The following is a 14,602-nucleotide window of genomic DNA, read 5'->3' on the forward strand; positions in this document are numbered from 1 at the left end:
GACGCCGTGCGCCTGCGCTCTCTCCCTACGCTCATCCTTTAGTGGGAGGGATTGAGGTCTGTAAATAACGCGCCCTTCCCCGGAACCAAAGGGTCGCACGCCTTGCGAGGGAAAGGTTTGAGTGGCGCCCTGGGTAGTCCTTCCTGCGCTCGGTTTCCGCGGTGGGGCACCTCAGGATGCGCTGTTAGCGGGCGCTGGTGAGTCGGGAGTTAAGTGGTGTGAAATGTTTGATTTTTCACCAAGAGCGTGTATCTGGGAACTCTCTGTGGCGTGCGATTGATTTCTCCCTGTTCCATTTTGATTTGGCGACTATATGGGCCTGTGCCCCAACCCCGTCTCTTTGGCTTGTGAAAAGCCATTGAGCCATTGCTGGTTCCAGGGGCCCCGGCCCGGCCCAGGAGTGCTCGCTGACTCCTGGAGCTGAACCACCGAAGCTGGACTGCTTGGGAAAGGGAATTCAAGTTTGTTTTAGCATTTTTTGTGCTTCTGCTATATTCGTAACTTATGGGCATGAGCTCCAACTGAAGATCAGTCCAGCTTAATTTTCTAAAAATGAAGACAGAATTGCCCTATTTTTTAAGATTGTTGCATCTTAGAATGCAAACCTTTGGGAGCTGGCAGTTATTTGCCAAGAACTTTTTTTTTTTTTTTTTGCAACCATGTTTTTATCGTCACCTACCAAAAGTTGCTTCTGTCTTTTTTAGACAAGAGGCAGTTGTGAGGGCTGCCTACTACTAGTTAGGCGCTAGTTGAGAGAAGAGAAATACATTTCTTGTCTTAAGAGATCTTGGTTTATTGAAAGGGAAATTCCGTGTTCTATATTTTTAATTAATGTTTTTCCCTCATATACTTAAATGCATGTCTCTTTATATATTTTTTCTGTGCATTATAATTATACATAATAGTGGGATTTGTTTTTATACATTCGAACATGCGCACGACATAGCATAGTTTGGCCAGTGTCATTCCATGTCTTGTCTCTTTAGAAGAAAGAAATCGTCTTTTAAGAGAACCGCTACGTGCATGGTGAATGCTTAAAAAACAAACAAACAAACAAAAAAACCTATCAGACATTACAGGACATAAAAAGAACAGTTACCATGGTAGCCTACCCCACAGGGGTATGCTAGTTTTTTATAAGTTTCCAAAGTTTTTAAGAATAGAAAGGGTTCTCGTATCTCATAGGAAGCATGGTATTTTTCTGTTTCTGCAGCTGTGCAAGAGAATAGTTATTATACAGTGGAAGACTGTATAATTGCTTTATAGTCCAAGAGTGCCTTATAAGAATAATCTTTACTTCATTAATATATAACTTTGGGGGGTGCAGCTCACTGGTAGAGTTCTTAGCATATATGAGCACTCAGTGGGGGAAAAGACATAACTTTTGACTGTCACATCTGATGTCTGTAATTTCATTCAGCAAAAACATATCAAATGCCTGCAATGAGGCAGATGCTGTTTTAGGAAGAAGATTGGAATGTATCTGTGAGTAAAACAAACCAGAAATAACAAAACTGAAAATGATTCTCTTTTGGAAGTAACATGGAGACAAATACTAAACAACAAAACTTACAATTATATTAAGACTCTGACATGCTATGGGGAAAATATCAAGTAGAATAGAGAGGTTAGGAGTACTAATAGTTGTGTGGGTAAAATGTCAAATAATGTGACCAGGGCAGATCTCATTGAGAAAATGAGATTTGAGCCCCAAATTGAAAAAGGTGAAGGGATTAGCCATGTTGGGATCCTTCCAGTTCAGGGGAGGATGCCTGCTTGGCTAGATGCAGGGCAAGCAAGGGGCAGCTTGTCTAAATGGTTAAACAAGAGTAATTAGAGATGGAGGGAGTTAGGGTAGGGGAGTTAAGGGCTTTGTTTTTCACTGTGATTAAATGGAGAGGCACTGGAAATTTTTAAATTTTTAATACATGAGCTTTATATTTGAATAATTTTGAATTTCCAAAATAGTTGTGAAGATAGTGCAGAGTTCCTATATGTGCCACGTCCATTTCTAATCATATATTAGTATGGTACATATATTAACAACCAGTGAACCAATATTGATACACTATTAACTAAAATCCATACTTATTTTATGCAAATTTCCTTTGTTTTGTCCAGTGTCCTTTTTATTTCCAGGATCCCATCTAAAATACTACATTACTTTAATGATCTTATCTCCTTAGATTTTCCTTAACAAGTTTCTTATACTTTCTTTGTTTTGGATGACCTTGACAGTTTTGAGGCTGTTAGGTATTTGAGGAGATACCTGTCAAGTATTTTGCACAATGTCCCTCAATTGGAGTTTGTTGTTTTTCTCTTAGAGTGGGCCTATGGGTTTGGGGGGAAACAAACAAACAAACATGGAGGTAAAGTGCCATTCTCATTACATCATATCAAGTGTACATGCTAACAACTTTACTGTTTTCACTGTTGATGTTAATTAACGTTGATCAGCTGGCGGGGGTAGTATTTGTTGGGTTTTTCTTCTATGAAGTTATTTTCCCCTTTTCTGTACTGTACTCATTGGGAGCAAGTTACTAACCATAGCCCACAGTTAGGAGTGAATAGTTCTGCTCTACCTCCTTGTAGTGTCCACATAAATTACATAGAATTCTTCTATACAGGACATTTGTTTGTTTTATTAATTTATCCACTTATTTATATTGTATGGGCTTATTTATATTTTGGTTCAGGTTATAAGCCAATTATTTGTTACTCATTTTTTTTTTGGTAGTCTTTTTTTTTTTTGGTCACTCTAAGATGTTCCAAACATTATCAGCCATCTCTTGAGGAGACCTGCTTCCTTTTGTTAGATAATGCTACTAGAAACCAAGGTCTGGGTGAGTTTGTTCATTGCTACTGGGTGTTATTGATTTTAGGTTCTCTCAATTAACAAAGCTAACCCATGTATATACTTACATATATAATCATTTTCATGTGCTTCACTGCTTATGTAAAGCTAAATGTTGATTTCCAAATGAAATCCAGTATAGCCTTCCTTCTTAAGTGTGACCTCCCTCTTCAGTGGTTTTGAGCAGAGTGACATTATTTAACAAGATAACATACAGCTGTTATGGGAATAAGACATGAGGGGAGTTGGAATGGAAGTCAGAAGGTCAGTTCAGGATTTTGTTGAAAATGGAAAGGAAAGATTTAATAAAGTACAAAGTTAAGTGAGTAAGATTAGTATATAACCATTAGCCTGGGAGGAATAAATATGACAAAATAATTTAGCATTAGATTTCAGTTGCTGAGCAGTTTTCCTGAGGTCTGGCTCTTTTCAGGGACATCTTGGGTGATTCTCAACTTCTTCTACATCATAGGAAGAGTTTGAGTGTGCTAGAAACTGATGGACACTGACAACACATACCCTATCTTAGTGTATACAGTATTCGTATTAGCTTCATAATAATTTAATAATCTTATAATAATAAAAGCTACAATTTATTGAGGGTTTTTCATGCGGCAGGTACTGTTTCAAGTGCTTTATAGAATAATTTATGTGAAAGATGGGTATTATTCTCTTTTCTGGGCAAGAAATTGAAACACAATTTAAATACTCTCTTTAAGATAGATACTTCATGAACCTAATCTTTCTGCTTTCAGTGTCCATCAATATAGTAGACTAACTGTTCCATGTCTAACTAGATCAACGTGATCTTTTTACATAACAAAAGCAATGCATGTGTGTTTAGAATCATTCAAAAATACAAATAAGCAAAAGTGAGACTTGACTTCTTTTTAACAAAATTATTCTGATTTTGTGAAAGCGTATAGTACTAGGAATTAGGAGAATTGGGCTCCAGAACACATATTCTTTTTTTTTTTTTTTTGAGAGAGAGAGAGAATTTTAATATTTATTTTTTAGTTTTCGGCGGACACAATATCTTTTGTTTGTATGTGGTGCTGAGGATCGAATCCGGGCCGCACGAATGCCAGGCGAGCACACTACCACTTGAGCCACATCCCCAGCCCAGAACACATATTCTTGATGGCTGGATGACATTGGAAAACAGATTGAACTTTCTGTTTTTCTATGACAAAGCATTCTTTATCTGCCCTCATTACTGAAGATGTTTCAAATGACAGTAAACTCCCATTTCCCCGTTTTGTGAAATCAGCCAAGGCTCTAACTTATTGGACAAAAAAGGGATGTGGTTAATGTATAACTACCACCTGTGGTTTTGCTGAATCTGAATGAAACACTATAAATTAATTCTTGTTCTTATGTTAAAATAAAATTTTACTGGTAAACTTCTATCAGGTTTACAATTAATGTGCTGACTTGTTCATTAACACTAAAAAAGGGGGTCCTGTCCATTTCCAGGACTTATTTGACTGATAGGTCTGCTTTCTACTTTTCACAGCTGCTAAAGAGAACAATCACTACACTTATGGCAGGGATTTTACGCTCAGTAGTTCAGAAGCCCCCAGGCAGGCTACAGGTAAGTGTTTCTTTTCAAGAATTTTTTTGTCCCTACTCCTTAAGATTTTTTCTTTTCTAATTACAAAAATAAACAGCGATGTTAAAGTCTACAAAAAACTTTTTTTGCAGAGTTTTTTTTATATTAATTTTTAATGTTGGGGTTAATTTTGTTTGTTTATGGTTTATCTCAGTTTTCTCTCTTTGGAATCATAGCTAAGTGTGGTATACTTGAGTCCCAATCACTTGGGAGGCTGGGGCTGGAGGATAAGCTTGGGCCTGGGGATGAGCCTATAGGTTTGAGAACAGCCTGTTGAGACCCTGTCTCAAAATCAAGTTTGGAACCATAAAACAATTTTTCCTGAGAAAATTCCAATGAAAATCAACTACCATTGATTCCCCTTGATCTGCCTTAAATTTCCTAAAGTTATAGAGATTTTTTTTCCCTTCATTTATGAAAAGAGTACATTTTTGCCAGTATAGTGGTACACACATGTAGTTACAGCTACTTGGGAGTCTGAGGCAGGAGAATCACAATCACAATCAAAATTTTAAAAATAAAAGGGGTTGAGGATGCAGCTCAGTGGTAGATAAGTATATAAATAAGTATATAAATAAAGAAAAGGCAAACAAGGAAGAACATATTATTTCAATCATAGAAAATTAGAAAAATATAGAAAAAAACAAGAAGAGAAACAATCTTCCAGATACCATTAATGGTAGTAGTTTTATGTACATCTTTCATTCTTTCTTTTAGAGAGTTCAATGGTGTAGCTTAATCTTTACCTGAGGCCCCAACAAGATAGCCCTAGATATACACTGGGTCTCCATATGGATCTATATACAACTAGTTAAAGATGATAACAATGTCAGTTTCTTTATATACATTATCTTAACTTCAGATTAATTCTGTGAAGTCAGTATTATTTCCTTCTTAGTACCAAGGAAATCATCCTCCAAGAGGATAAGTATCTCATTTCTCACAGTTGTAGGTTGCAGAATCAGGATTAGAAGCCCATTTCTACTTAACTTGTCCCCTTTGGCCTATTTTCTAGTTGTTTATGCCATCCTTGCAATAAAGGGAAGGCTGAAAAGAATGACAGGAGTGACTTGCCAATCCGCAAAGCACTGTCTATGTGAAAGGTTGCCAATTAATCCTTTTTCTTCAGTAGTCTGAGAAAAAGAGGATTGGAGAAATACAGAGTAGAACAAGAGGTAGGAGCTAGGAGTGATGGCATTATGAAAACCAGAAAGAAAATGGGAAACTCTTTTTGGATTTCTTTTACCTTTTTTCTTTTTTGGTGGGTGGGGTGGGATGGGGCATATGTGCCGTACTGGGAATTAAACCCAGGGCCTGGCATGCGCTAGGCAAGTGCTTTATCACTGAGCTACATCCCAGCCCTTTTAATTAATTATTTACTTAAATTTTGAGACAGGGTCTCCCTAAGTTCCTCACACTAGCCTTGAATTTGCTATTCCTCTTGCATCAGCCTCCTGAGTAGGTGGGACTGCAGATATGTACAACTGCACCCAGCTTTTACATTGTTTTGTTGAAGGTGAATTTTTGCATATTGTCTAGAGCAAGAGTTGGTAAACAGTGACTTCTAGACCAAATTCAGCCTTTCACTTTGGCAGGTAAATTTGTGGAAACATGTCATGCCCATATTTGTCTATGACTGCTTTCACCCTATAAGGGCAGAATCAAGTCTTGGCAGTGGAGACTCTAAAGCTCCAAAGCTGGATAATAGTATATGGTTCTTCCCAGGAAAAAGTTACCAACTTGGTTAGTGGTTAGATGGGAGGTATTCATTCTGCTAGGGAGTTGAGATAAATCTTTAACAATTGTATGTTAGGTCAGAACAGACTAGTCACCTAAGGATTGGTGGGTGTGGCTTTCTGCACTAGACAGACTTCTAAAAAGTCAAATGTTTTATTTCGTATTTTAGACTGTGACAAAAGGTGTGGAGTCTCTCCTTGGTACAGATTGGATTCGTCACAAATTTACCAAATCAAGAATTCCAGATAAAGTAAGAACAATGCTACTGTTTCTTTCCTTCTTTTTTTTTTTTTTTTTAGTTCCATGTATTAAAAGGTACCTGTTTTAAAAGCTTTTATGTTAAGTCATATGTACAGAGTTTAAAACATAATAGTATTCATGTAAATTATGATTATTAAAAATAAAACTGTGTTCTGTTACTTGTGCCACTGGCCTTTGCAGGATGGGTTGTTTTGTTTTTCTGAGTGTTGTTCCTGCTTCTTAGGTTTTTTTTTTTTTTTCTTATTTGTTTATTTTTTGTATCATCGTTGTCCTGAGAAAATGGTCCTTCTTGCCCAGGCTCTCACAATGGGACTCTTCATCTTCACTTTCTATATCAGCCTTTGCTACTTTAAATCTTTCATTTTTTTCTATTAGATTTATATGTACTTTTCATTCTTTAAAAAAAAAAAAGCCCTTCATTCATTTTGGCTTTTGTTTTGTATTTTTGTTTGTTTTGCTTTTTAATTAATAGATGTTGTTGCATAAAGGAGTTTAGACTTTTAGGAAAATTGATCAGAAAATATAGAGACTTTCTTATATATTCCCTCTCCACAACGCACCTTTTCCCTTGATACTAACATCTTCCATTGGTATACAGTTGTTGCAACTGATGAAACTATATTGATACTTTGTTAACTAAAGCTCATAGTTTACACTCCTTATGTTGTTTACTTTATGGTCAAAGATACAATGTCATATATACATTATCACTGTATAGTACAGAATTTTTCACTGCCCTAAGTATGGCCTGTGCTCCACCTGCTCATCCCTTCTTCCCAACTCCCAAACCCTGTCAGCAACTGATCTTTTTACTATGTTTGTTTTATCTTTTCCAGCATGTCTGTAGTTGGAATCATGCGGTGTGTAGCCTTTTCTAACTCACTTTTTTCACTTAGCAATGTAATTTAAGGTTCCTCCATGCCTTTTCATGGCTTAATAGCTTATATCTTCTTGTTGCTGAATATTTCATGGTGTGGATTTATATAGTTTATTTGTATATTCACTTACTGATTGCTTCCAGTTTTGACAATACTACAGGAAGTAGTACAAATACTTATGTGCAGGTCTTTGTGTGGACATAAGTGTCAACATTTTGGGTAAATGCTCAGGAGCATGGTTGCTAGATTTTATGGTAAAGACTGTATTTAGCTTTGTGAAACCTGGGGTTTTTTATTGGTTTGGATGGTTGGTTGGTTGGTTAGTTGGTTGGTTTGGGTTCTCCCATCCCCTGCATTGTTTTATAGTGGTAAAATACAGAGATAAAAAGTTACTGTCTTAACTGGCCCTTTTCAATTTCAGATTTCAGAGATTTTTGATTTTGGAATATTTACGTAAACTTTTCTAATTGAGTACCCCAGTTTGCTTTGGTTTTTTTTTTTTTTTTTTTTTTTTTATAAGTATGGATACAGAGAGCAAGCGATTATTTTTTTTTTTTAAGAGAGAGAGAGAGAGAATATGAATTTTTAATATTTATTTTTTAGTTTTCGGCAGACACAACATCTTTGTTTGTATGTGGTGCTGAGGATCAAACCCGGACCGCACGCATGCCAGGCGAGCGCGCTACGGCTTGAGCCACATCCCCAGCCCCCCCCAGTTTGCTTTGAGTTTGACAGATTCAGAGTATTTCAGATTTCAGATTTTTGGATGAATGGTGTTCAACCTGTAGGGCTAATATGTTCTCTTGGCATTTGAATCGTTTAGTGTCATTTGGTTTCCTCAGGCTTTGTTCTCAGGGGTTAAACAACAAGACAGAATTCTTGCTTATGTGACATTTTTGTTAAAAGGATAAAAGTCTTAAACTCCCTTTTAGTAATCAGACTAAACTGGTAGAAATGTGCAGTTTCAGATTGAGGATTATATAAAGATTAAGGATGAGATCAGTATGGGGTGTGTGTGTGTGTGTGTGTGCGCGCGCGCGCGCACGTGCCTGTGTGTGTGTGTGTGTGTGTGTACACATGCCAGTGCAAGCATTTTTTAAGAAAAATGGGAGGTACATAAAACTGTGTAAGTTCAAAGTTTACCATTTATAATTCTTCCTTTGTAGGTATTTCAGCCTTCACCAGCAGATCATGAAAAATATGGTGGGGATCCACAGCACCCTCATAAACTACACATCGTTACCAGAATAAAAAGTACAAAAAGACGTCCATACTGGGAAAAAGATACAATAAAGATGCTTGGATTAGAAAAAGTATGCAACTATTTTAGTCATCCTCAGTGTTGTTTAAATTTGCTTTACATTTCACACTTTTTAAAATTGTCTCTTGTTTTAACGTATTACTTAATGTAACTTGTTTGTAATTAACCTTCAGTTTAACATTTTCTAAAAACAGAGCTATTTGCTTTTTCAGTTGATTCATAACATTATTCCTTTGTTTGTAGGCACATACCCCTCAAGTTCACAAGAATATCCCTTCTGTGAATGCAAAACTGAAAGTGGTTAAACATTTGATAAGGTTTGTTGTTCATTATCTCAGCAGTTTTAAAAAATATGTTATCTAGTGTGATTCTAAATGCCTTTTCTTGTGTCACAGAATCCAGCCCCTGAAGCTGCCACAAGGACTGCCAACAGAAGAGAATATGTCTTCCACATGCCTCAAGAGCACTGGGGAGTTAGTAGTGCAGTGGCATCTAAAGCCTGTGGAGTAGGAAGCAGTTAAGTCCTGACACCATTACAGCATCAGATTAAAAAGTGCAAATTATTTTTATTTAAAGTTGGTGAGAAAATGTTTTCATTAAAATCTTTAAAATGTATTTGAAATCCCAGTCTTCTCACTGACTGCTGATTCTTCCCTACCATATAGATTTATAAGTTTGGTTATTTAATGTTCTCCCTTTTCCCATAAGAATTTCACTCTAAAGTAGGTAAGATCAGCATTGTTGAATATCTAAATTTAGATCCTCTGACATCATAGCAATTAACTTATTTTTGTGTATAAATTATTTTCTAATTTAACTGGATTCCTCAAATTATTTGAGTGACTCTATTTAGTCCACTTTATATTGCTATAACAAAATCTCTGACCTTAGTTTATAAGGAAGAGAGTTTTATTTTGGTTTCAAATACTGAAAAGTCCAAGCTTGGGCAGCCACACCTGTGAGGGCCTCCTACCGTGTCATAACAAGGCAGATGATATCGTATGATCTGAGCACATGGGAGAGTGGTAAGTGGTGGAGGAGCTTGCTGAGGAAGCCAAAATGACGTTAATGCTTTTGTGTAAGACAGATATTAATCCCTTCTGAGAAGTGACCCCATGACCCAGGCCCCTCCACTGAAGATCCCACCACCTCTTAAAGATCCTTTCACTTCTCAGTACCAGTACATTGGAGGCTAAGCTTTCAGCACATGAACATTTGGGGAACCAACCATATCTAAACCATGACAAGCTCTTTGACTTCTGTGCTATGTATTGGGGAAATACAAAGGCATGAAACATGGGGTGTTTCTGGATCCAGTAATCCAGTGCCTCAGAGTCCATAAATTCAAGTGTGGACATAGATTCATGTTGTCCCTAATTTAATGCCAAAAAAAATTTTTATTTTTTAATTATAAACCTGATGTGAGGCTAAGGCAGAAGGATCAAAAGTTCCAAGTTCAGTCTGAGTGAAACTTAGACCCTGTCTCAAAATAAAATCCAAAAAAGGGCTAAAAGTGTAACTCCATGGTAGAGCACTTACAAAGTATGTGTGAGGCCCTGATCCCCAGCACTTTAAAACCATTTTTGAAAAATTAAATTTGGCTAAACTTTATTATTGCACTTGCATGGACAAAACATATTCAGCTATATGTAGCTATTTTCCTAACGGAACAGAGTATGAAGTAAAAACATTTAGAATTAATAAAAAATAGACTTCTGTTTTCAGTTTCAAAATGGATGTTCTTTGAATTTTTAAGAAACCTCTGTCTACAGTTGGGGTTGCTAGTTAAAAGAAGAAAAAAGAGGAAGAAATCTTTTAGGGAGAATTACTTTATTTCCTTCTATTTCTGACACCTGGAGGGGTGGAGAGAAATAAATTGTAGGGGAGGGTCAATATGGGGGAAGCCTTGGGCAGCTCAGCAGCTCATTGAAGATAAGGAGTCTCTGTTCTAGTCACCCTTTATTCTCCTTTGTCTCTTGAACATCTGGCTCAAATAATGCCAGTGTGGGCATACTGTTGTCCTCTAATGTAGAAGAAGGAATCTAAATGCTAAGTTGAATATTTAGAAATGCAGTTGTTTTGAAGGAAAAAATCTTTAGGGCTAGTGCATTCTTTTTCCTTTTCTTTTTTTATTTGTTCTTTTTAGATATACATGACAGTAGAGTGTATTTTGACAGATTATATATATATATAGAGAGAGAGAGAGAATAACTTTCCATTCTAGTAGTTGTACATGATGAGGAGTTTCACTGGTCGTGTATCCATATACGACATAGGAAAGTTATGTCTGATTCATACTACTGTCTTTCTTATTCACATCCTTCCTCCCTTCCCTTCATTCCCCTTTCTCTATTCCACTGAAATTCTATTCTGCCCTCCCCTCTTATTGTGTGTTAACATCTGCATATCAGAGAAAACATTGGCTTATTTCACTTAGCATGATAGTCTCCAGATACATTCATTTACCAGCAAAAGTCATGAAGTCATTCTTCTTTATGGCTGAGTAACATTCCATTGTGTATAGATACCACATTTTCTTTATCCATTCATCTGTTGAAGGGTACCTAGGTTGGTTCCATTATTTAGCTATTGTGAATTGAGCTGCTATATACATTGATGTGGCTGCATCACTGTAGTATGCTGATTTTAAGTCCTTTGGGTAAATACTGAGTGGGATAACTGGGTCAAATGGTGGTTCCATTCCATGTTTTCTAAGGAACCTCCATGCTGCTTTCCAGAGTGGTTTTACCCATTAGTGCATTTTGTTTTCTACTGCTGCATAATAAATTATCAAAAACTGCTGCTTGAAACAGCACACACTTGTTAACCTGAAATGTCTGTGGGTCTAAAGTGAGGACAGTTTGGCTAGGTCATCTGTTCAGGATCTCACAGGCTGCAGAAAAATCTTTTTGTGTTGGGTATCTTCAGAGCTTGACTTTAGAGGATCTGTTCCAAGCTCCAGGGTTGTACAGTTCAATCCTTGTAGCTGTAGGATTGATGTCAAGTTGTTCCTTCAAAACCAGCAGCAGAGAGAGACTCACAAGAAGGGCACTATGAGGTCATAATTTACATACAGTCCTAAGGACCCATCACCTTTGTTGCATTCCATTAGCTGGGAGCAAATCACAGGTCCTGTCCTGGCTGGAGGAAGAAGGGAATTCCACAAGTATGGGGGCAGGGATCATGGAGGCCTCCTTACACCACAATTGCAATTCCCTTTTCAATCTAAAATTTGGATATATTTTATTATCAGTTAGTTTAAAATATTTTCTACTTAGATCTTCAGGTTATTTAGAAGTATGTTAATCTTCAAAATTGTGTGTCTTTCAGGCCAAAAACCTGTTCCCTTCATCTTTTCTCACCACAATGCTAAATAATATGCGTATTCTAAGTGGCACAGTTTCCCAAGGACAATGTAAAATTGCACAGGTCACATGTGTGAGGTCATTTTCCATCCCTGGTGAAGGAGGAGGAAGAAGAAACAGCAGCTTTTGACATGAACAAGGTTGTTTCTGAAACCCCTGTGATGTTATTTGCCTTGTTTTTCTAGAAATGAGATAATTTGCTTAACATAGGTAGGAAGTATCCCTTCTTTCTCATATTCAAGGATTAGTTAAGTATTGGCTTTTTTCCATAGCTTAGTTTCAGCTTGGTTGTTTTTGTCAGTTTTTTCAGAGTTGTTTTCAGAACCCCCCAAACACTGGCCTTCCCTTCTCAAGGGGCCCTACAAGGTCTGCTTCTCAACCTCCCTGCCAGAGTGCTTTATGCTCGCTCCCACACACACTTTTTTCTGCATCTTTAGAAACAAAAGATGGAAATAGCATAGTAACTCAACTGCCCTATTTTTACTTATATAGAGTATTACATCAATAAATGTGCTGCAGAATGCACATTTATTTCAAATGCAGATGTACTGCACTTTCCAAAATAAACATTCTGGGCCATAAAGAATCTCAAAACATTTTTTTTTTCCCCTAATGGAACTGGGATTTGAACCCAAGACCTCATGCATGCTAGCCAACTGTCCTTTCCCCACCTTTTCGTAAACTTTTGGAAACAAGTCTCACTAAGTTTCCTAGCCCCCCCACCCCTGCCCCAGTAGCTGAGATTATAGTCATACACCCCCACCATCAGCTCAACAACTTTTTAGGGAACTGAAATCATATACAATATGTTCCTTAACCACTATGAACTTAAATTTAAACATAAATAATGTAAAGATATTAGATCTCCAAATGTTTGAAGATTAAGCAACATACTTCTAAATAACCTGAAGATCTAAGTAGAAAATATTTTAAACTAACTGATAATAAAATATATCCAGACATGTATCATGCAACTAAAGCAGTGTGTAGAGGACAATCATTAGATAAAGAAAAGAAGCACAAATTAAAACCATAAAATAAGATAAAGAAAAATAATAATATTGATCCTTTTGAAGTGGGACAGAAAAGGCTGGACACCCAAGGAATTATCAAGAAGCAGGTTAATAAACTGCAGGGTCCAGAGAGTCTGTTGGATAGCCTAAAACATTCTCCTCTGGACAATGACTAAAATTTCTTTGAACTGAATATCCAGTGTGGGGTGGGGGCGGTGAGGGAGATTTACATGCAGAGGAGTCAACATCAAAGTTCTCAGAAAGTGCTTTTTGTTTCATTTCTTATGACAGTCAGAGGTTCACAACCAAAATTAGCTTTTGCAAGACAGAGTAGAGCAACAGAAAATAGGGTGGGAAGTATCCCTTCTTTCTCATATTCAAGGATTAGTTAAGTATTGGCTTTTGTTCCATAGCTTAGTTTCAGCTTGGTTGTTTTTGTCAGTTTTTGAGCCCATTAAGCCCTTCTGCAGAGATCTTTTTGACTGATATTTTATTAACAAGAAAAATTGTGGTGAGGGTCTCTGAAGAAGCTTAATTAAGATGCATTGGTAGAGGAGGGGGTGCCACACATTTTCAGTTAATAAACATGATATTGGGTGTTCATGCTGTGTGTGAGATGTGCCTCCCTCTAAACCTTCTGGGCACATTACTTGTCTGATATGGAAAAAATAATAATGACAAAAATCGATGAAAGGGCTGGGGCTGTGGCTCAGTGGCAGAGCATTTGCCTAGCACATGTGAGGCTCTGGGCTTGATCCTTAGCACCACATAAAAAAGAAAAAAAGATCACTTCTTACCAGGCATGATGGATCCCAGCAGCTTGGGAGGCTGAGGAAGGAGGATCATGAATTCAAGGCCAACCTCAGCAATTTAGTGAGGCCTTAAGCAACTCAGTGAGACTCTGTCTCTAAATAAAATACCAAATGGGCTGGGGATGTGGCTCAGTGGTTAAGCAACCCTGGGTTCAATTCCCAGTACAAAAAAAACAAAAGCAAAAACAAAAACTTTTCAATTCCCAGTACAAAGCAAAAACAAAAACAAAAATTTTTACTAATTTTTGTTTTTTAAATTTATTTTAGAACTATATTGTGTATTCTAAATATAAACTTTCATCTGTATGTGTGTATATATATATATATATATATATATACACATACATACACACACACATACATATATATATTCTGATATATATATATATATCACACACACATCATAACTATGTTTTCCCAGCTTGGGGTTTGTATTTATAAGAAATTCTTATGATGAATGGAAATTGATTGAACCCAGGGGCACTTTATCACTGAGCTACATCCCTAGCCTTTTTTATTTTTTGAGACAGAGTCTTGCTAAGTTGCAGAGACTGATCTTGAACATGTGATCCTCCTGCTTCAGCCTTCCAAGCCGCTGGGATTACAGACATGCACCACTGTACCCATTTTAGTAAGATTTTAAAGGCACAAAGCAAAAGAGGGTTGATTTGTGCAATAAATGACCAATAAGCATATGACAAAATTCTTATTAACCACTAGGAAAGTACAAATTAAAACATCACGGGTTATCATTGCATTCCCATTAGAAAAATTAAAATTGAGACTAACCACAGGAGTGTAGGAGGAAT

General features: G+C 36.9%; 1 protein-coding gene across 2 annotated transcripts; it reads left to right on the forward strand.

Moving 5' to 3' along the window:
* Nucleotides 1-51: 51 nt before the first annotated feature.
* On the forward strand, nt 52-9,218 carry MRPL30 (mitochondrial ribosomal protein L30). 2 transcript variants are annotated; one of them, XM_081265009.1, is made up of 6 exons: nt 52-197; nt 4,371-4,448; nt 6,373-6,453; nt 8,509-8,655; nt 8,847-8,920; nt 8,999-9,218. In XM_081265009.1, exons 2-6 carry the CDS (start codon nt 4,398-4,400, stop codon nt 9,111-9,113), a joined length of 468 nt encoding a protein of 155 aa, XP_081121135.1. In that variant the 5' UTR covers nt 52-197; nt 4,371-4,397; the 3' UTR covers nt 9,114-9,218. The 2 variants fall into 2 exon arrangements, with proteins under 2 accessions (XP_081121135.1, XP_081121136.1); XM_081265010.1 differs by lacking the exon at nt 52-197 and adding an exon at nt 1,428-1,485.
* The last annotated feature ends 5,384 nt before the right edge of the window (nt 9,219-14,602 follow it).

This window comes from Spermophilus citellus, assembly GCF_964194105.1.
Source record: "Spermophilus citellus genome assembly, chromosome: 13".
NCBI classification, from domain to species: Eukaryota; Metazoa; Chordata; class Mammalia; order Rodentia; family Sciuridae; genus Spermophilus; species Spermophilus citellus.

Coding starts and splice junctions, on each gene's coding strand:
- MRPL30 (XM_081265009.1), top strand. CDS start 4,398: ATGGCAGGGATTTTACGCTCAGTAGTTCAGAAGCCCCCAGGCAGGCTA. Junction 8,656..8,846: donor AGATGCTTGGATTAGAAAAA/GTATGCAACTAT, acceptor CTTTGTTTGTAG/GCACATACCCCTCAAGTTCA. Junction 8,921..8,998: donor GTGGTTAAACATTTGATAAG/GTTTGTTGTTCA, acceptor CTTGTGTCACAG/AATCCAGCCCCTGAAGCTGC.